This window comes from Populus trichocarpa, chromosome 17 (genome assembly GCF_000002775.5).
Source record: "Populus trichocarpa isolate Nisqually-1 chromosome 17, P.trichocarpa_v4.1, whole genome shotgun sequence".
Taxonomy (NCBI): domain Eukaryota; kingdom Viridiplantae; phylum Streptophyta; class Magnoliopsida; order Malpighiales; family Salicaceae; genus Populus; species Populus trichocarpa.
The window spans coordinates 2,284,299-2,307,062 of record NC_037301.2 but is presented as its reverse complement, the minus strand read 5'-3'; the positions used below and the strand labels follow the sequence as shown (position 1 = coordinate 2,307,062).

General features: G+C 34.2%; 2 protein-coding genes across 4 annotated transcripts; one reads left to right on the top strand and one right to left on the bottom strand.

The window, feature by feature from the left end:
- The first annotated feature begins 145 nt into the window (after positions 1 to 145).
- LOC18106950 (biotin synthase, mitochondrial) lies at positions 146 to 3,969 on the top strand. The gene is made up of 6 exons (XM_024588554.2): positions 146 to 487; positions 572 to 751; positions 1,459 to 1,565; positions 1,880 to 2,085; positions 2,520 to 2,659; positions 3,395 to 3,969. Exons 1-6 carry the CDS (start codon positions 290 to 292, stop codon positions 3,701 to 3,703), a joined length of 1,140 nt encoding a protein of 379 aa, XP_024444322.1. The 5' UTR covers positions 146 to 289; the 3' UTR covers positions 3,704 to 3,969.
- Positions 3,970 to 4,353: 384 nt separating this feature from the next.
- Positions 4,354 to 18,566, bottom strand: LOC18106949 (isoleucine--tRNA ligase, cytoplasmic). 3 transcript variants are annotated; one of them, XM_024588846.2, is made up of 27 exons: positions 17,899 to 18,565; positions 17,346 to 17,411; positions 17,117 to 17,260; positions 16,363 to 16,571; positions 16,010 to 16,175; positions 15,744 to 15,854; positions 15,341 to 15,438; positions 14,664 to 14,742; positions 12,668 to 12,826; positions 12,185 to 12,274; positions 11,363 to 11,496; positions 10,761 to 10,920; positions 10,477 to 10,560; positions 10,131 to 10,343; positions 9,760 to 9,885; positions 8,794 to 8,931; positions 8,290 to 8,393; positions 8,102 to 8,165; positions 7,806 to 7,894; positions 7,587 to 7,728; positions 6,947 to 7,010; positions 6,799 to 6,866; positions 6,244 to 6,366; positions 5,706 to 5,771; positions 5,014 to 5,125; positions 4,835 to 4,935; positions 4,354 to 4,727 (listed from the first exon to the last, which is right to left on the bottom strand). In XM_024588846.2, exons 1-27 carry the CDS (start codon positions 18,430 to 18,432, stop codon positions 4,620 to 4,622), a joined length of 3,552 nt encoding a protein of 1,183 aa, XP_024444614.2. In that variant the 5' UTR covers positions 18,433 to 18,565; the 3' UTR covers positions 4,354 to 4,619. The 3 variants fall into 3 exon arrangements, with proteins under 3 accessions (XP_024444614.2, XP_024444615.2, XP_024444616.2); XM_024588847.2 differs by having other exon boundaries at positions 4,835 to 4,926; positions 17,899 to 18,564; XM_024588848.2 differs by lacking the exons at positions 4,354 to 4,727; positions 4,835 to 4,935; positions 5,014 to 5,125; ... (2 more) ...; positions 6,799 to 6,866; positions 6,947 to 7,010 and adding an exon at positions 7,021 to 7,189 and having other exon boundaries at positions 17,899 to 18,566.
- Between the last annotated feature and the right edge of the window lie 4,198 nt (positions 18,567 to 22,764).

Genomic DNA, 22,764 nt, shown 5'->3' with positions numbered 1-22,764 from the left:
TTTTTATATATTGTATATTAAAATAATTTAAAAATAAATAAAACAAAAACAATTTCAATTTATTTTTTTTAAGCGCGTCCTAAACACACCCTTGAGCCGTTAAGGTTTAGGGTACTTTTTAATTTAATTTTGTAGTTGCAACTCTCCATCTAGCCCTTGTTGTCTTGCCGGCTACTGCCTGTTGCTTGCTGACATCTAAAAGGCTGAAACCCCTTCTGTTTACTTCAGTTTCTGCTCCTAGTTTTTAACGAAGAAAAAAAACCAAGAACCAAACACAAAACAAGCAAGAATGTTGTCCATTAGATCAATCTTTAGACCACACATAAGACTAAATTCTATCATTCTCTCCTCATTAAGTTATTCATCCTCTTCAGCTGCAGCCATTCAAGCTGAAAAAACTATCAAAGATGGTCCAAGAAATGATTGGACACGTGAAGAAATCAAGGATGTTTATGACTCTCCTCTTCTTGATCTCCTCTTTCATGGGGTTAGATCTTTTTACTCAGTAATGTAGAAAAAAAGGGTGTTTGTTATTTTAGTTGATTGTTGTTGTTTTGTTTTGTTTTGTCAGGCTCAAGTTCATAGATATGCTCATAATTTTAGAGAGGTTCAGCAATGTACTTTGCTTTCCATAAAGACTGGTGGGTGCAGTGAGGATTGTTCTTATTGTCCTCAATCTTCAAGGTATGATACTGGAGTCAAGGCTCAGAGGCTCATGACTAAAGAAACTGTTATGGAGGCTGCTAAAAGGGTGTGTTTCTTTTTTTTCTTTTTATTTAATCCCCTTTTTTATTTTGTTTTTTCTTATTTATGGTATTTAGGTTCACAAGAATCTTGAGGCAATTACACACTTTCTGTTGCTGATGGCATTTGTGCTAAAACAATTTATGCTTATCTCTTATTTTGGTTATTATGTGATTCAATTATCTTACAAATTTTGAAAACCTGCCCACGTTTAGATGGCTTCCTTAACGCAGCTTCTTAATTGATTGATTTGACTTGCATACCTCCTGGTTGACATTATTCTTAGATCCTTTCTGTGTTTTCCCTTTGTTAATTTGGGTACTAGAATTGAACGATTCTCGTCATCAGAAATGCACTAGAAGACAAGTTGTTTTCTTATATGATTAGCTTTGGTGTTCAGTAAAAGTTTCATGATTATGCCAGAACTTCACTTATCAAAGTAGCTGAAAAATGAAGGTTACACCTCAAGAAATGAACTCTCATTGTTCTTCATGCAATTTTGTTATTTGGCAAATTGATTGAATGTTTCTATTGGATAATCACCTGCTGATTAGTTGAATTTCTTCCCTCCCTTCGAGCTGATAGCCCCTATACTGATCACTGATGTTTTATCTGATCAAGTTCATGTTTAGTGTAGCAGGATGCCATTTTCTTTTCTTTTGCTTATTTATTTGTTTGTTTGTATGATTTAGAACCTTCTGTATACTTTTTCAGGCAAAAGAGGCTGGTAGCACTCGTTTTTGCATGGGTGCTGCTTGGAGAGACACAATAGGAAGGAAGACGAACTTTAACCAGATCTTAGATTATGTGAAAGACATCAGGTAATGAATGCATCATTTATGGAAGAAATATATCAAAGCAAGGCATTTTGCTTAATTTAGAAAACAGGTTTTCAAACTGCACACAATATTACAGTGCAAAGGTTATTCCCTAACCATGTTCCTCCTGAAGTGGGATACCAAGAGAGGGAATTTGGAGAAATTTCTACACCTTGAGCTTTTTTAAATGAGGTAGCCGCTTATGGCCAAGCTCATGCATTTACGGTCTTTAGAGTAGCCACTTCATGCAAAATGCTATAATAACTCCTTTTCTCTCTAATGCTTAGTCTGTGACTGAAATGTCTGGTGCATATCAGGGATATGGGCATGGAGGTTTGCTGCACCTTGGGCATGCTAGAGAAGCAGCAGGCCGTAGAACTGAAGAAGGCGGGTCTTACAGCTTATAACCATAATCTTGATACCTCAAGAGAATATTACCCGAATATCATCACTACAAGATCTTATGATGAACGCCTGGAGACCCTTCAACATGTCCGTGAAGCAGGAATTAATGTCTGCTCAGGTGATTGAATCAGCTTTTCCTGATATTTCCTCTCTTCTTAAATAGATTTTTGAAGAACAAAATCCAGTGCATTGTAAAAGAAGAGGAAATATTTAAATTGATCGATTTCCGTGGAGTTCATAGTGAAGATAGAGAAGAATTGCAATTTGAATATAAAGAACACAGTTTAGTTGGTATCTTCTGTTTTTCATGTTTTCCATCTTAAGTCTTTCAGTTGTATCATAATATAAGTTTAACTTGATATATGGATAGAGGAAATTTGATCCATATTAAGATGCCTTTGATGGAAGTTTGGGGCTTGTTTTGATTTCAGAGTGAATCCTTACCTTAAGGTTATGCAACAGCATATTCTTCTTAAATGTCAGACAAGAATTCCTTTCACGATGGCAAAGGCAAATGCTTATCATGGAATGTGTCTGTTTTTCTGTTAATAGGAGGCATAATAGGGCTTGGAGAAGCAGAGGAAGACCGAGTTGGTTTATTGCATACATTGGCAACCCTCCCTACTCACCCAGAGAGTGTTCCAATCAATGCATTAGTTTCAGTGAAAGGCACACCTTTACAGGAACAAAAGGTACTTCTTATTCCTGTTTCTTACAAGTTCAGTATGGTGGTGGTTATAATAATCATTATGATTGGGCCTAATCATTTTCTGCAGATTTTCAATTTATCTTTGCTCATCGAATTTGGTTCCCTCACAACTAATGATAGATGGAAACTAGAAACCATTAATTTATATGAAGCAAACTATTAAGACCGTAGGCAACTGCCCGAAACTACTACATCTTCGTGAAGTTATGAACTGATTGCTGCTTCAGTTGCAAAATGAGAAGCCAGTAACATTAACTTAATCAAAATCTCTATTCAAAAGGTACTATAATGACAGAATAACAGCTTTCCTAACCATGCTATTGCATTCATTGACTCGCAATTAATTAGCTGTAGCTGCATTACTTGTCAAAACCCATGTTGGTATATTTTATCAATCACCTTTTGACGCTGGCCTTGTTTTAGTTCTAGATCTCACAATAGTCTTCGTATTCTTCAACCTCTTTTTATGCACATAAGAATTATTGGTTAAAATATAATCACTGGTTCGGATCATGTTTATTCAATTAGCTTATTTTATGGCCTGGAGTATCTAGGTGATATCACTAGTAAATGATTGTTGGCCCACCTAGCTTCAACTTTCAAGTGAAGGTTCATATTTCTGATAACAGATAAAGATGGTGTTTAAAGGGGCTTTCTGAATTTAGCATCAATTTCTCTGAAGCTTAATAGATTTCATGTTTTCTGCCTTCTTGTTCAGCCAGTTGAAATATGGGAGATGATTCGAATGATTGGCACTGCACGTATAGTTATGCCGAAAGCAATGGTCAGATTATCAGCTGGGAGAGTTCGTTTCTCCATGTCCGAGCAGGCTCTTTGCTTTCTTGCTGGTGCCAATTCTATCTTCACTGGCGAGAAGCTCCTGACAACACCTAACAACGATTATGATGCTGATCAACTTATGTTCAAGGTTCTCGGTTTGATTCCAAAAGCTCCCAGTTTCTCTGGAGAGGAAGAGAAGGCTTGCGAAGCAGAACAATGTCAGGAAGCAGTTTCTAGTTCAGGTTGAAATTACTAGTTAGAAGGGCTTCTGTATCCAAATTACTAGTTCAGGGTCATTGCTTTAATAGATTCCTTTTTTCCTTAGATAAAATTCTCTCACTCATGGCATGCAACAGATTTGGATTAGTATTGCATTGTAATCTCTTCCGGTAACATCCAAAAGTGGTACCATGTTCTGCAATTTTATACTTCGTTGCAGTAGTATTGTCATCCCATGTTTATGCCTTGAGAATAATGTAATTGTAACCTGTTATGAAGATCTAATTTTTCTTATGTTTTTTCCCCTCCAACTTGAAGGCGCCGCATCTTTCATTAAAGTGAAAATATGCCAATATCTATGGAATATTACATAGAAACATATGAAATTCTTCCCTTTTTTTAAGAAAACATACAAGTTCTTAAAATTGTATCCTACGTATGTGTTTGTTCTACTAGTTTTTGTGTCTAACCATGATTCTTCGCATGAATGATTCCGGTCCATTGAATGCAATTATTCTCTTTTAAATTCAAAAATAAAGTGTAAAAACTAGGTGAGCAAAAAGAATTCGCATCATACTGACATAGAAACCAAACTGAACTTATGAAATTAAATTTGATGACAAGTCTAGAACTTGAATTAGTTGATGTTCATGCTATTGAACAATATTGCATGTGAACTGGAGAGAAAGGAGCGTTTGCTTAAATATACTGTAATCAAAGCAGCACAAATTCAATGCCAACTAATGTTGGTTTTCATCCTACATTGACAAAATTGTTTTTAAACGTAGACATAGCTATACAACAAAAAAGAGTAACACTTCTAAGTTTAAGAACCCAGAACTACCATTTGGCTGGACAGAGATGTCAAATTTTTTCATGGGGCTGGAATTTCTGTTACCAATAAAAAAAATCGTATATCCCACATGACCCTATCAGAAAGAATCTTATCGTCCACCTTTTGTGCTTAAAACGGAGTCACCAACAGTCAAAAACACATGTTCTCCCAATACCACATTTACAGCAGGGAGGCCTTCAACGGTGTCAACAGTTATCTGCGAAGAAGGATGTACAAGTTCATTAAACAAGAGCTAACTAAAATCTAAGTGTTTATTTTCAATGATTCCTAGAAATAGAATATACAAGGGTTAAAGATCTAAACCTTTCCATCTCCAAGTTGAAATTCAGATTTCAAATTAGAATGATCCCTTGATAGCAAGTAAGTTTCTAGACCATGGACAGATTTTGTATTTCCTGAAACCACTGATTAATAGTAAGCGAGGGAATGGATAGGAAAGAAATGCCTAGAAGAGGGGGAGGAAGAGAGAGAGACAGACAGACCTCCATACAATGAAAGAATGGCATCAGATTTGAACACTAGTGCCGGCCTTGCCAAATATATGGTGAAGGACAGCTTGGAAATGTCATGGAAACTCTCCTCACCAAGTATAACCTGCAATTTAATTCATAAAAACATGCCAGAGAGAAATTACTGGAAACAACACCAACAGCTCTTGAAAATCCTGTTAAAAAAACCTTCGTTCTGAAAATACAGCTATCAATACTGCAAAAAGCATATTTCGGGACTTGATGTAGTCCTGCATTGCCCTACGAAATAGTTCCTAGTCTGGTAAGCCATGGGTTTTGGATTGTTTGATCAACAAGTCAAGGTCGACTGCCCGCCATATGTAAATTCCAGGACTAACAAGAAGCCAGAACAAATCAAACAAGGGTAACAACCTCAGCAGGCCTTGGAAGCAGTAGGTTCATGCCATGGCAGTTAAAATCTAAGTTAATTTTAAGTTGGACTTGTATATTGATGAAAGCACTTCAAGCCCTAGGCCAATGAATTATGTTATGCGAGCTCGCCTTGCTCCAGCACGTGAATGGGATTTCAAAGTGGAGCCATGTACATTCAAAAGTAATGATGTTTCCAAACTGAACATGAACTTAACTTGGAAGTACAAGAGAAACAAAAAATCCTCAAACTAAAACATAAAAAAGGAAGTATTTTTTTTTCCATTGCAACTTACTGCATGTGGTGGCATAAATGTAGAAGAAAGCAATGGGGAACCAATTGCATCCCTAATATAGAGTTCCTGCGAATAAAAAATGCAACTTCAGTTATGAAGCACTTGAATTGAAAACACTTAAATATCACACTGATGCAATGAAGCACTTGAATTGAAAACACTTAAATATCACACTGATGCAACAGAGTGCTTGGTTTATATATATAACTACTCGGAGGATATAGTTTTTCAGCTTTAAAATACTTAAGACCACTAGGATGATAGAGTTTTTCATATGTTGGATAAATAATAAACTTCACACAATGCACACTCAAAAGATCAAAGAGATTAAAATTTAATGTGATTAACAATCCTATCAACAATCTATTATTTAGCCATTTGAGTGTGGAAGTGGAGATGGAAAATAACTAAAGCTTAAAAATTGAGACCAAGACAAATTAGATTTAAAAAACACAGCGATAACTACTTAGCAATATTCATGAAACTAATATGTAAAAAATAGAGCACATGAGGAAGAAGGATTATATGTAAGCATTACCTGTGAATTCAAGACCTGCTGGGAGATTGATTTATCTTCATCCAGAGATTCAAAGTAAACCTCAACCGCATCTGTAGGTTCAAGTCCAGTTTTTTTCCTCAATTTCTGAATTCTATTCACAACCTGCAATTGACAGACAACCCAGTCATCAAGCATCACACATCCTTTAACCAATGTCAGTCCACAAAGCAACTTCCTTTAATCAATGAATTAAAGAAAAGGTAAGAGGGTTTCCATTTAAAAATCAGAATATGATGAAAAGGACATGGTAAGCAAAGAATTTCAGAGAGAACAACTTCCTTTAATCAATGAATTAAAGAAAAGGTAACAGAGTTTCCATTTAAAAATCAGAACATGATGAAAAGGTCATGGTGAGCAAAGAATTTCAGAGACAAAATGGTACACGTGATGTAATAAATTTGACAAACAATTTCATATCCTTTTCAAATAAAATAAATTTCTAGTAATGCAAGATACATGAAACTTCTATAATTCTGTTCCTGAAAATGATTGAAATGAGTAATCACATATACTGACTGCCTATTTGAGAGATACCTCACGAGCAACACCAGCCTCGTATAATGACTCATCCAGACGCAAATCTAATATTACCAAAACATCACCTGAAACATTGGACACCAAACCTTGAGTCATGCACCAATAACATATAACATCAAAAAAGAATTGCATTTCTAGTTCCTACCATCTCCAGCAGCATCAACCTCCCTATCTGTCAAACCATCAGGGCATTTGAATTCCCGAACAACCTGAGAACTCATAAGAATGTCTAAATCACTAAATTGGCACGACAATGATGGAAATGAATCAACAAAGCCAGACTAGAATCTAAGAACTCCATCCAGCTGGGGACTCAAGCTTAGTTGAGTTGAATTTCAAGACCAAACTGAGAGATTTTAACAACAATCAACTTGAGGTGGCTAACATCCTGCATAGGGATAACCAAAACATGGGCACCATGCCCACCATTACTAGTTTATATAGTCCACTGTTCACCAATAATTTCAAAAGTTCATTCATCCAAACAAGACAAAGATTAAGGAGTTTCAAGAAAAAAATGGGGGAAGCAAATGGAAACTTTTCCTCTGCAACTTACTCTAGCAGCAAAACCATTCCATCTCATAAAGATTGTTGTAATACGTAAAAAGACAAACTGTTCAACACCCCATTATCTTTCCAAGAAACACACCTAGGTTATTTCCATCAGCGAATCACATTGCACAAAAGTAACTACCATTTCATCAGCAGGGCAATAACTCCTTTGCCAAATATATGGATGCATGATAACATAGAAATATAAATTAACACAACAAGAAAAGAAGCACCTTAATATCAGACAGTTTCAGACAATGTGAAGCAATGGTAACTTCTCCAGCTTTCTCAAATTCCAAAATATCTATCTGAGACATTGCTTTAACTTCTTTGGCAACAACCCCCATAGACTTTCCAAGTCGCTTACCTAACACGCTAAAAGAGAATCCAAAAATCAATTACACAAGCACAGGAAAGTACAAAAAGCTTTGTAAGGATATAACAAGGCATACCTAAACTCAGGCTCCGCACGCAAAGAAGCATATTTCAGAGTATCGTTACATGGAATAAGAGATCTCACATTGAGTTCCTCGAGCACATACTACCATGCAAACAGAATACACGACTCATAAAACATTTGGGATACAAATAACAACAGACATCAAATAACCAAGAAAATGAACATAAGCAAGAAAAAATTAGGAATTTTGGTAGAATACGAGCTTAAAGAAAAACATTTATTTAATTGGCTAAATCATATAATGACACAGTGATATGGATATGGATAGTTTAGGAATAGAGCAAAAACCTCCTTCAATTTTCCAGCTATGTCATCAAGAAAGTCCACATCAGGATGAACTACAATCATCTCCCTGCAGTTTGTAAAGAGGAATATAATGAAAACAATGAGGTAAGGAATGAACAAGAGGCAGTCGAAAGTAAATGTGGTATATAACTAAAAGGACAGATGAGTGAGGGATGAGCTTATAGGAGTACCTTAATGGCGATTTAAGAGGCTTGTTGTGCCGTTCACGGATATTGCGAGCAAGATCAATAATGGTCATCATTCTTGCAACACTCTGTTCAATCCGTTCATTCCTCTACAGTGGCAATAAATGTAATATAATTGTTTCAAAAGATGATCATTTTAAAGAGAGAAAAAGACTGTAAAATTGTCTAAATGTTAATATAAATCAAACAGAGCTTAGACCCTTAAATTGAAGAGGGACCGGACTTTATGCTTAAAAGCTTGCCAAAATTAGTTGGAAATTTTACAAAAAAAATGGTCCAAAAATAAATATAAGTTAGAAAATATGGGGCATTGTTTTTCTTAGAAAAAATCATGAATCTTGGATTCTCCAAATTCATAATTCCACAATTTGAGTAGATGGTGCCTGGATGCTCAGCATGACCAAAGATTGGCAGCCTAGAAACCATAAAGAAGTTCAAAAAGTTAATCTACTAAACAAAATGAGCTTGCTGCAACAGAGATATAAATACCTCCCCCTCTACTTGAGGAAAGCTGCAATAGTGAATACTTTCCTCTGATCCAGTACAAACTCTCCGCATATTTTGATACAGACCTTCTGAAAAGAAAGGTGTGAATGGCGCCATCACCTTACATGATATTAAAAGCACCTGAAAACCAATCATACTGTCAATGAGGGCATCTTATCAAAACAATCAGGCAACCTAATAAACAGTGAATAACAATAATTGGTAAAAGATTAGCCTAAGAATGCCTTTGAAGCAGCACCACGCATTGGTGTCCAAATGTGAAAAGTAGGCAAGGGTTTCATATTTTTTTGAGGACTAGTGCGGGGACAAAAAAAGTTAGTCCAAGAAATAGACCAGAATGAGGGAGTTATTATTTGTTATTTTAGAACCTGCAAAGGATCTGAACCCGCATCAACAAAAGCAACTGATAACATTTTAAAGCAAAGATAATAATACTTGATTCGATTTTATTCATGGTATGATTGGTGACAAAGTGTCTTGAAAAATTGTAAGCTTATCCCAGGGTTCACCATGAAGCATTGACAAGTGGTACAACATATGTTTCCAAGATGGAAGAAGACTTAATGAACCAAGTACTCAATTACAAGCTTGTAAACTTTGAAAAGAAACGCATGTAACCTTTAAGGATATAACTAGAAAAGGAAACTGCAATGTTGAGAAGAGAACTGAGAAGGTATGAAATGAACTCAAGAAGAGAACCTACTTCAAATCAGATGATTGCAAACCTTCTATACAAGATGCATATCCACATCCAAGGAATTCCAACAAACAATTAGGTTTAATGAAAAACTGTTCTGCACATGCAGAGTATCAACCATAAAGCAGGCACTAACTTGTAATGAAACAATTAAAAAGAGGAACTCTGCCACCTATGCTAAACAAGATGAAAATGTGAGCAATTTTGGCTGTCATAACACAAAATAGAAATTAGCACCAAGTAAATCATACATTGTATAAAGTTGATAGAGCTGTTCGGCAGTCTTCTTCCCCAGTACGACCTTTTAATCTTTTGCGGTTGAATCGCACATAAATATTTGTAAGGTTGTCAAGAAACTTCAAGAGATAAGGTACCACCTGCAAAAGATGTATTTGGAAAGATATGTATAAATGCTATAAGACATTAATTAATGCTTTTATCTCCATGTGCCATATGAGCTTTTTCAAGTTCTAAACCATATTCCATATATATTCAAGGTAAGATATGAGTTTTAACGCATATTTTATAAGATGAGTTAATTCTTCATCTTCAAGTTCCAGTTCTATACACTCAAAGAAAACCCAAATACTAACAGCGAAGTAATGGTTTAAAAACAGCTAACCGTGTAAAGGCGGTATGCATTCATTTCTTGGTGAACAAAATGAACAAGACTCTGGGTAGCTGAGTTTATCCACTGATCAAGCACATTGGATGAATTTTGAAGAGTTCCAGCGTCAATAGGAGTAAATGGTGCAAGCCCTTCAACCTCTAGCCTCTTTGCATTCTGTACAAGGAACCGATAAGCATTGTACCACGGGAGGAACACGTCTTTGACCTGGATAGAAATAAAATGATTGATTATGCTAAGAGCCAAGTCAACGTAAAAGCAAAACATAAATTAAGAAATTTGATATAAGAGAAGATGAGAGGGTAAAGAAATTCCATCCAAAAAAGTTTGAGATACTCACAACACTAAAAACACCTTCCTTTTTGAAACGCAAGGTCTCTGCACGCACAACTGGAGAGTTTATCAGGTATAATCGTAATGCATCCTGTACAGCAGCCATCCATAAAGCTTAGTAAGAAAGAAATGAAGTTCTAATAAAAACCACAGAAAACAGGGACAAGCAAATTGCTGGCCAAATAGAAAACACCTTTTATTTTAAAAGATGGATAATTAACACTTTATAGAAAGAACCTATGCAATTTTATTTTAAAAGAAACTAATTAACATGTTATAAAAAGAACTTACAGCTCCATAATCATTAATAACTTCCATAGGTGATGGATAATTTTTCAAACTTTTACTCATCTTCTTTCCATCCTCAGCCAGGACAAGTCCATTGCAAATGAGATTCCTAAACGCAGGCTTCCCAAATAATGCAGTAGACAATACCATGAGAGTATAGAACCTGCAATACAAAATAAATATCCATGATCCGACTCGCTCAGTCTTCTGAATAACTGTTGTTGCCCAAGTGACTGGCATGGAAACATGAACTCACTCCCCATGTATATTGAAATTCCCAAGCAATCAAGAAAATTTTGCGCCAGAAAATATGATCTATGGAAGGAAAATAAACATACAAGTGAAACTTCCAAGAAAAATATTGCACCAGAAAGATTTTAAGGACTTTTTTCTTCTTTGGTGGAGAAAGAACCCCAAGGACATCATATTAAATTGTTTACTTAGACATAAATGAAATATTTCCACAAATTAGAAGAGACTGTATCTCCTTATGTACTTCAATTTTACTATGCTTGGTACAGACTCAATGTAATTTGCTTGAAGAAATTGCTATTAAAACTCAAATATGTAACTGATTATGAAGTATCTAAAACTAAGGAACCAACCATCCACGAGTTTGATCTAGCCCTTCAGCCACAAAATGCCCAGGAAAATTTTTCTCAAAAAGTTCAACATTCTCAAATGGATAATGGATATAAGCATAAGGCATCGACCCACTCTCAAACCAACAATCAAATACCTGCAGAAATTAAAACATTGAATCAAAAGATAAGCAAACTATGCATAAAATATATTCAATAATGCATATAAAATAATATCCAAGATGTGGTAGTTTAGTCAAAAGAAAAACTCTGCAGTAGTACAGTAGGGGATATAACAAAGAAGATTGCTACATTAAGAACCAAAAAGTGTGGGAAGCATGCATTCATGGACTAATTTCTAGGCGAGACAAGTGAACAAACAGACTAAAATTCTCAGGGCAGTGATGGAAGCAAAAGGCAAGTCAAGTACAGACAGTATTTTCAAAACCAATTCAGAATTAACCCAAGTCCTCCCCTTGCTTTATTGAGAACAAAAAATATGTAAAGTATGCAAGCCACTCCTATTTAGTCAAGACAAATGAACAGAGTGAAATTATTGAGCCAGGCCAAGCCAAGAATTTAAGTTAAAATGAAGACAGGTACAACACTTTTAAACTGATTCAGAGTTGGAGGCAAAGCAGTATAATTGCTTCCCAGATTTTACAAAACCTATTCAACTATACTGCATAATCAATAGATAGAAACTAGAAAAGGCAATACTTTCATTAAAAATGCAATGTTGTCAAGAGGTTCCACTTTTGAATTACAGCTACAATCATCCAGAAAAAATAAAATAAAAAATAAAACGGGGGGATTCTATTAAAAAGCCCAGATCCAGTAGCTTACATCCTCAACACGTCGAAGCACACCAAATTCAGGACCTCGACTGGATGGGATTGTGATGTGATCAATATTATGACGATGCAGATCAAACACCTGCAAGATGAAAAAAATGCAGTAAGACATGTATCTTTATAGCTGTAACATTATTCACATGGATATGCACAACAACAAGCTGGATAGGCATGATGCACAACCACGAGCTCGACAGACATAAAAAGGATGCATGAACATATAGATAACAGGTGAAAGGAATGCAGCCCATATGATCACTAGGTGATAGATAGCTGTTAACAAGGCCATGGAATCATACTAACTGCATGATCCATAAGATGGCACCAAAAAAGAATGTGCCTGTCAGTATAGCCATAAGTCACTAACGCAACCAATCCATGGAGGATAATAAACTCAAGTAAAGGAAAGAAAAGAGTTGACCTGCATCAACCAAGAGAAGAGAGAGAGAGAGAGAGAGAGAGAGAGAGATCATACCTTAACACCAGAAAGCTTCTCAAGTTTAGCAATAGAATCCATGACTATTACTTCTTCACCATCATCACTCATCCATACAGGTAGAGGAGTGCCCCAAAATCGACTTCTACTAACTGCCCAGTCTCTAGCATTTTCAAGCCAGTTGTGAAACCGTTTCTCCTGTTATATTTGTCCAAGAAAAGAAAAGAAATAAGACTAAAACTTCAACATTGCATGAAAACAAAGTTTATCATTTCTGATTGAGCACAATATCATAAAGACAGCCACTTTCAATACTTGTCAAGATCCAAATCTTCAAAGTAAGTTGAGGTTACAGCCATTAATATTGGAAGTCAAAACACTCGTGGTCAACCAATTTGTGAAGATCACATAGAAAAACATGATTCCCAGAGAAATGCAAATTTTTTAATCTGTACACCATAGTTCAAGTCTGAGTCCATGAAGAAAAAAAATGCACAACACACCACCAAATTGTTTCATTCATCTGATCCATATCTAATGTTTGGATGATCTGGCAGATGTATAAACTGGCAAGTGGTAACTACAGAAAAAAGCATTCAACTCCTGCACTCAGTTTCCAATCAAACATAGCAGCATGCAGAAATTGACCACATAAGAAAAATTTATACGAGTTAACTTATCCTCATTTGAGCAGGCTTCCACTTTCTCAGTAAACTTAAGCCACCACGATCCTCAGCAGGGATGAACTCCCGATAGTTCTCTCTTAACCATCAAGCATTTCTATCTACAATGGAACACCAACTACACTTCCAAAGAACAGATATAAAATTTTCATCTACCTAATACCAGATCTAGATCGCGGTAAAGGTGCAACAAAGAGTATTCCACTGTAGTTAATATGTGGCAGATGGGTATAGGCTTAGTCTGTCTGCATTTAGATCAAAGGTAACCTTCACAGCATCACAGGGCTCGCCTATACAAAGCATTTGTGGTACGGATGCTGGGACATCACTAATAAGCTTCAAAACTTACACTTTTGTCGCCTCTTCAAATATTAGATGTTAATTTCATTTCATTGAAGCAAATTAGATTTAGATCAAAGGTAACCTTCACAGCATCACAGGGCTAGCCTATACAAATCATTTGTGGTACGGATGCTGGGACATCACTAATAAGCTTCAAAACTTACACTTTTGTCGCCTCTTCAAATATTAGATGTTAATTTCATTTCATTGAAGCAAATTAGAATTAATAACGATTTTTAGCTTTTCCTTCCCTTTGTTTCTTCATCTCAAGCCTTCTTTGATCATGTACAGCAACAAGCTTCACATTGAATCATCAAATATAAGGTTTCAAAACTTGCACTATCACAAGTTGGGAGAGAGCAAAAGAACCACTAATTGCTATGCAACACCCCAGATCACAATTACAAACAAAATATCTCACCTATTATAACGCTTAAGTACAAAGAATCTTATCACTTGCTCAAGTTCACTACTTAGTGTGTAAAACTACGAATTTGGGTTGAGGACTCTGCCAGTAGACTTTGCAATAGCACAGCACATCATAAGCCCTCGTTTTTTATGTGCATGTGGCCCATATTACAGAATTAGATCTATTACCCTGCTTGCATGTCCCTCTAACTACACAGGTTTCGCTTCTGGAGGGATCACATTCCTCTCACCAGATTGAGGACAAGAATCAATTGCTTAATTCATTATGTAAGTCAATCTTGAAACAGGCCAACCTTGTCAAAACTCAACATATGCATATTCATGATCGAGGAGCAGCTACAGAGTATATCTCCTCTTTTTTTTTCCTTTGTTTAGCAACTTTAAGCCCATTAATCTCATTCATTCATAACATTACTGGTAAGAAACGTTTATATAAAAAAATATTGCATCACTCAGAATTTAAATTCTAACGAGAAAGAGAAAAACCAGAATAAATCTTCTGACCAGACAGACCATCATCTCATAATGGAAGACAAGCACAACCAACAAAAGAGGAAGAGGTGCAGGAATACAGTTCTTACCTTTACATAATCAGGAACCCAGTATGTTTGTTTGTTGCTTTCTAACAGTTGCTCTTTTATTTCTTCCACTCTAATAAACCTAAACAGAAATTAAATAGCACAGCCCCATTACAATAAATACAGCAAGTTGGAAAGATTATAAACCACATAAAATGATAACAAAGGCAGGATGTTGCCTAAGCAGAAGATCCATAACAAAAGTGATTACATAATGCAGTACAGCTCAAAGTGAAGTATGGAAAAGAAGCAATAGTAAAAGGATTATAAACTGAAACAAAATATAAATATACATATATAATGTAACAAAACTGAGATTTTAAAAACTCAGTAACATTAAGATAAAAGAAAATGCTACCAAATATTGTACAACGAGGACAAATACATTAAGGGAGAAAAGATGCAGACAATGTGCAACTCAACATGCAATGAACAAACAAATTCAGCTAGCTGCAGTTTCTTTTTTCCCATTTGGATGGAAAATATTCTGATGGCAAGCACAAGTGTTCATAAAATTCCTTTGGGTACTAATGACAAATTACAGATTAGAATTTTCAAAGAAAAAGAAGAAGAAATACATATTAAACACACTTCAAAATGAATCAAGAAGTATTGGCTTCAAAAAAATAGCAGTATAAGTAGATGGCAGTGCACTGTGGGATGAAATAAAATAAGCTTACCAGCTTGGAACAGCTCTATAAATGAGAGGTGTATCAGATCTCCAACAGAAGGGATAGGAATGCATAAAGCTCCCAGACTTAACAAGCCTGCCTTTTGCCTGATCAAACCAATAATTTTCATAAAGAAAAACAATCAGACCAGAAGCACAAAAAATGAAAGGAATGTGGCAGCAACATCCACCAAAACCACAGGCTCTTGACATTAGACTTGGTATCAGCAAACAAAACTTGTTTCACAAAATGTTCCTTATTTCTAATAATATCAAACAAGCTATTGAAAGCGACTGCAAAGTAGCTCTACAAATAATCTCATTCAGAGGTATGGCGTGTTCCTCTACATCATGAAATCGCTCTCTAAATAAATGAGTTGCCATACTTTCATCCATGCACATGAAAGCCTCACCTTCACTGCTTCAATGATATCCTTGTCTGCATCCTTGACATAGCGCCCACCGAAATCAGTAATTTTTTCAATGAAGCAGCCATCATCATCAACAGCTACAATCAAATTCTCCTGCAAAACAGGAAACAATACGATATTATGAGACAGCAGGAAAGATACATAAGAATTGCAAAAGATAGCCTAACATAGAACAACTAAGCAAACTGATATTAAGGGATGTTCACAGCTACATAATTGAAACCACAGGTTTGGCATATGACAACAACCTTACTGAGTATTTGATTTCCAATGCAAACACGGTAATCCTCTTCACCAAATGCAGGAGCACAGTGAACAATGCCAGTACCGCTGTCATCAGTCACGTAATCATCGGCAACAACTCTAAATGCAGTGTCAGAGAACTCCATGAAGTAATTGAATAGCGGCTCATACCTGCAAAGCATAATCTCTCTCAGAAAATCAACAGTCTGATACCAAACATCCAGTAGCATGCATTGTTCACACACACAAGATTAAAGAAAAAAAATAACACAAGTATCCGTCACAAAGTGATAAGGAAACTGCTAAGAGTGCATGTGAAACGGATGAAAGATCAGACAAAAAAGAAAGCATGGCTCACTTCTTATTCACCAACTCATTGCCCTTGACTTTCTCCAACAAATCATAAGAATCCATCAAGTTTTCAGCCTTCCCACTCTTAGTTTTAGAATTTGATGTCTTTGAACCACCAGCAGGTCCATTTGCAGTTGATTTTGGTTTCTCAACAGGAAGTGCTGACAGCCTACATTCAGCAACTACATAGACTTTTCCAGTGTACTTGTTACGAACCTGGATTTTGTTTCGCAATGCACATCAAAAAATAAAGTACCAGCATGTTCAACAAACAAATTAAGAAAAACAACATATGGGATATCAGCAAAAACATGACGTCCAATGCAACACCTGAAATTCTTTTTGAGGTGTCAAAACAAAGATCTAGGAATCTTTAAGAACATCTAAAAGAGAAAATTACAGCTTCAACCACTGATTTAAAAACTAATTGATAAAAATCACATTTCATGACCATTCACACACATGCCTAGAGCATGTGATACAGCCTTAAGCACATTTTCACAAGCTTCATGCTTGAACTTATGAACTAGCAAGGCTACACAATGGGATGTGGCTAAAATGGTTCAACATGCTAATGAGAATTGGGAAAAGAAATGAGCCGCCGAGTATAACATATCTAACCCAGGATCTTGTATTACAGAAATAGAAGGAATGAATTTGCAGCCTAAGACAATGTTCAATTGTATGACGTGCTGCATATTTGAAGTGCTTATCCTCTCTTTTTTCTGAATAATCCACATCAAGAAGTCAAAGATAACAACCTTGATATAGTCAAAATTTCCATTAACGCAAAGGGCAAGATTACTGGGAAGAGTCCATGGCGTAGTTGTCCAAGCAACGAAAGCTGCATTGTGTGGATCATCAACAATTGGAAATGTGACCATTATCTCAGGATCAGGTACGTCCTGCATCACACCAGGAGTGTCAAAAGGATAGATTACATAAGTAGGTTAATTTATAAAGCAAATCACAAAATTAGAAATCACAAACCTTATAATTCTGCTGAACTTCAAAATTTGACAGAACAGTTTTGCAACCTGTACTGTAAGGCATGACCTGTAAAGAACCAGTAAAATCATCATAACCATTACAAATACGACAAAATAAGGAAAGGAATCAAAATATTCACACCCCAATTAAGGGAAGGACTCAGCCAACATAACCAGATCAACCTTAACAAGTGAAAAAAATAAACATTTTTCTCTCCAGAACAATGAAACACCCATTTGACAGTGATTCTATTTCAGCGATTCAATTTGAAAAATATCAAAATCCGGTATACATATAGTAACGCAATGATGCTATATGAGCAAGACTTTCTATTTCATAAATCCAAAACTCAAAAGCAGAAATGATACAACATATGCAAAATCTCCAATACTAATATCAAAGATCAACACAGTAAACCTTGTAATCAAACAAAAACCATCATTAAAACAAATCTATTTCTCAAAAAAAAAACGAGCAAATAATCAAAATCACCATAAACCCACAAAACAAAAACCATCAAATCAAAACAAAACATAAAGCAACAAAAACCCACCTTAAAACCCTTGTAAACAAGCCCCTTCTCAAACAACTTGGAAAAAACCCACCAAACACTCTCCATAAACTTCAAATCCATGGTCTTATAATCATTCTTAAAATCAATCCATCTCCCAACTCTAACAACAACTTTCTCCCATTCCCCCACGTACCTTGTAACAATCCCTCTACACTCTTCATTGTACTTATCAATCCCCAATTTCAACACCTCATCCCTTCTCTTAATCCCTAATTTCTTATCAATCTCAGCTTCAACGGGCAATCCATGGCAATCCCATCCAAAACGACGTGTCACATGGTGCCCTGTCATCGTCTGGTATCTGGTCACAATATCTTTGATTGTACCGGCTAAAATGTGTCCATAGTGAGGTAACCCAGTGGCGAACGGTGGACCGTCGTAGAAGATGTATTCAGGGAGGTCTTTGGTGCGTTCTAATTGGGTTTCAAAGGCCTTGATTTCTGACCAGAAGGAGAGGATCTTTTCTTCTTGCGTTGGAAAGGAGAATTCTTTTCCTTCACAGACTTCTTCCATGGCGGAATTGAAGAGGAATTAGGGTTTTTTGGGGAGGTGGAAATGGTGGCGGAGAGGGTTTATGTGTTTTATGGCTTGTGAGTAACGCTGGAAGTGATGCTAAGCTACCACAAAAAGTCAGAAATGCTGAAACAGCGAGTTGGATGCTTGAGAACCTTTTTATGCTATAAATTGGTACCCAAGGCATGCTGTAGACTACAAATTCATCCCTAAACTTCTTTCATATATTGTCAAGCCCACTTTCGGTATTTCACACCTAGACTAAGGGCGTGTTTGGTCAACCACGGTTTTCAAAATGTACGGCAAAATTTTGCATGAATTTCGTATAAAACTCTCTTGAAATATTGATTACAAAAAAATTATAAAGTGTAGCTTTTTTAAAATCATGAACGCAAAAATTACCATAAAGACTAGACATACACTTGCACGAGGAATTTCTTTCTAGATAGCTCTTCAAAATGGTGAAATAAAAGGAAAAATATATTTGCTACAACAAACTTCAATTTTTTATGTGTTTCAAACCAGTTATTGCAAGATTTAATTAAAATTGAAATATTTTTATCGAGCACTAGAGTCTGAATATTAAATTTAAATCAAGTTATGATTATTATTTTAGTTTAATGATATTATATTATGAAACATGATGCTGCACTTAATAAGATTACATTGCATTTAAGTTTTTGGGAGTGTGGTTGCGGTTGCTTTTTAAAGTATTAAAATAATATTTTTTTTATTTTTTAAAAAATTATTTTTGAGATCAAAGCATCAAAACAATCCAAAACATATAAAAAATTAAACTTTTAGTAAAAAAAATAAATTTTTATGTAACGCGGTTTGCAGCATTCCCAAACAATAAGTATGGAGATTTTATGCTTTTGTTAGATGCAATTCAACAAAATTATAAAGGTTAAGAAGAATAATAATTAATTCGTTGTATGTTTTGAACAGGATTAAAAATTAATTATTGCATAAAAAAACATGTGGGTGTCATTAATTAATTCTTGTATTTCTTAACATTTTGTTTTTTTATCATACATCAAAAAATAATTTCAAATAAACCTTGGGTTAGGCCTAGGATATTGGCAAATCCAACGGCCATGAATAAGAAAACATTCAACGCAAGTAAAGAGATTAAATTATAAGTTTTCAAAGACTAAGGAGTTTCATGGAGAAATCAATTTTCATGCTATATAAACAAGACTTTTCCTTAGTTAATCTTTTGATCATGGGGTGACATAGGAGGTGATTCTACAGAAATAGTTATTTTTAAAAAAATATTTTTTATTTAAAAAATATATATAAGATGATATTTTTTATTTTTTATAATTTATTTTTGATATTAGTATATCGAAAATACAAAAAAAATTAATTAAAAATAAAAAAAATATTAAAAAATTAAAAGCTAAGGGATTGTGTTGCAAGATATTCATGGAAATGATGTGAGTTTGAGTAAAAACAGTGAGAAGGTGCTCGAGATTGTGAATGTTGTAAAGTTGGTGGGTATTATAAATAGGATTGAAGTGCGAAGATTATTATGCTTAAGGTATTAATTATTTCTATTATTTGGGATGGAGCTAGAAATTTTAATCTGGAATTGCTAAATTTTTTTAAGAAAATAAAGAGGGTCAAAATTTAAAATTTTCTATTTTAAGGTTTAAAATCTAATTTATTGAAAGATAGGAGCCGGAAAATAAATTTTCTTTACAAGCCCTGCACTTGTCAGCCCCTCCTTAATTCCACTCGTGCATACTATATTTGCTACAAGGTTAAGGCAATATACATTTAGTATATAACAAAGTCTTAGATTTATAGATAATAATTTCAATAAGTTTGTTAAAAAAATCTATTTTGTTTCTAATAAATATAAATAGAGAGTTTGTAGAGAAAAAATAGAGAGAGAAAAATTGTTTTTTAATTAATTTATGCTAATATCAAACTGATATTTATGAAGAAAATAATACTCTTTCAGACCAATATGTCTGTAGAGTTTATAATTGGTTTTTTTATATAAAAAAAATAATATCAAACTGATTTTTATGAAGAAAATTGGTTTTTTTTCAAACTACTTTCTATTTAGAAATATATCCACATAATATTCTTTAATTATTTAAAAGTTATGTTTGATATCAGCATATTAAAATTATCTAAAAACACCCCCAAAAAATTAATTTGAAGTAAAAAAAATCAAGTTTTTTCAAAAATACTTTTAGAACAAAAAACAAGCAAGTTTAAAATATAGTGTCAACTATAATTCAGCGAAGGCTTTTTGTATTTTATCTTGACCATTGCTAATTTGTTTTAGATAATTGAGAAAGATGTAGCTGGGCTAATCGAATTGTGAATTACATATTAGAGGTTGCTAATCTGTGAACATCAGTTATGTATTTATAAGATCTAAATTTTTGACCAAACTCAAGTCTAAATCAACCAAAACCCAACTTAAGTTAACCTAGGTATACAAGAAAAAATTACAAGAGAATTGTTTTTCTCTTTTTTAATTCTGGTAGCTGTTATGACCCTCCCCTCATTAAACCAATGATTTTAGTTTTTTATCTTAAGTTTTTGGGTTTAAGAAAGGTAGAAGTAGCAAGTAAATGGTTTCTTCTCATGTTACTTTCTATTATGGTTTGTTTATGGAAAGATTAAAAAAGAAATTAGAATTTATAAAGATTTGAAGTTCATGTTGTTAAAATTGATTCATGATTATTTTGGATTTAAGGTTAAGTGATTGATTTTATGTGTATTGTTAGAAATAAGGATTTGTTGATTGATTTTTCATGGGTTAAGAAATTTGTTTAAACTTTGCTAGAAAATTTGGAAAGAATGGTTTTGAGGTTGATGATGATAAAATTTTATTTTAGTCTTTGATTTATGAAAATTACAATTTAGTCCCTAAAAATTAAAAAATTATAATTTAACTCTTGAAATGTATTTTGGAATTCTGGCCAGTATTCTTATGAGGTCAATGATGATGAATCTCAGTTTGAAAATTGATTTGTGTAACTCTCATTTTAGTCCCTCCATTTTAAAGATTTACAGTTTAGTCCTTAAACTTTAGAAAAATTACAGTTTGATTCCTGGAAAGTAAATTGAGATTCTGGACAGAATTAAAAATGAATTATGGATGGAATTTTTGTATGGTTATGTATTTACAATATTTACAGTCTAATCATCCGATTCTTGTAAAATCTTCGATTCTTGTAAAATCTTAAGTTTTTTATACGTTTAAGATTCACCTTATAGTATAGATTTGTCTTGCATATAAAATATGAGACCAAGAGTGAAATTTTAGTTCTCGGATGGTAAATATATAAATATCAAATTTGAATATTTTTTTGTTTGTCATTCATGTTTTAAATCTTATCATTAATTTTGAATTCAATGATTTTATTAAATATAAAAATAAAACAATGAGTTAAGTTAATGCCATTTTTATTATGCATTAAATCATGTTCATTTTGTTTTTACATATCCATTCAACATTTTAATTATTTAAATATAAAAAAATATAATAAACATGAGAGGTTGAAAAATCCATAAATATTAATTGGATTAAAAAATTATTATTATTTTGATTTTCTCACCATGTTGGCTCTTCTCTTTGAACTCCAATGGTTTAAATGGCACATTTGTCATCAAGAAAAAAAATATTGTTGATATTTTCCCGATCCAAGGTTTGACTTGATGGAAGGCTTGGTTATTAAATCTCCAGCTCAATTTATTTTTAATTTTTTTTAATGGAGGATTGAAATAATATTGTTTTTTTTTATTTACTATATATCCTTGTTGATCTTAATGAATCTGGATCAGTTCGATTGAGTTGATAAAAATCAACTAAATTATAATGAAGTTAATTTGGTCTGACCAGATCATGAACCAGGGAAATCCAACGGTTATGAATAAGAAAGCGTTCAACGCAAGTAAAGAGACTAAATTATAAGTTTTCAAAGACTAAGGAGTTTCATGGAGAAATCAATTTTCCGTGTGTGTAGACTTTTCCTTAGTTGATCTGTTGATCATGGGGTGGAGACAAAATATAGTGTCAACTGTAATGCGGTAACGCCTTTTTGTATTATGTCTTGCAGGGGTAAGAAAAAAATTAAAAAACTGATTAAATCAAGAAAATTAAGAAAAAAATAATTGAAAAAACCGTGAAAAAAAACTGATTAAACCAATTAGAATTTTTTAAAAAATTGACTGGTTCGGTTCGGTTTTATAAGCCTGAAACTAAAAAAACCGAACCGAACCCAAACCGAAAAAAACCGAGTCAAAACCAGAAAAAAACCGAGTCAATCCGAAAAACTGAGTTAAACCAAAAAAACCGAGTCAAAC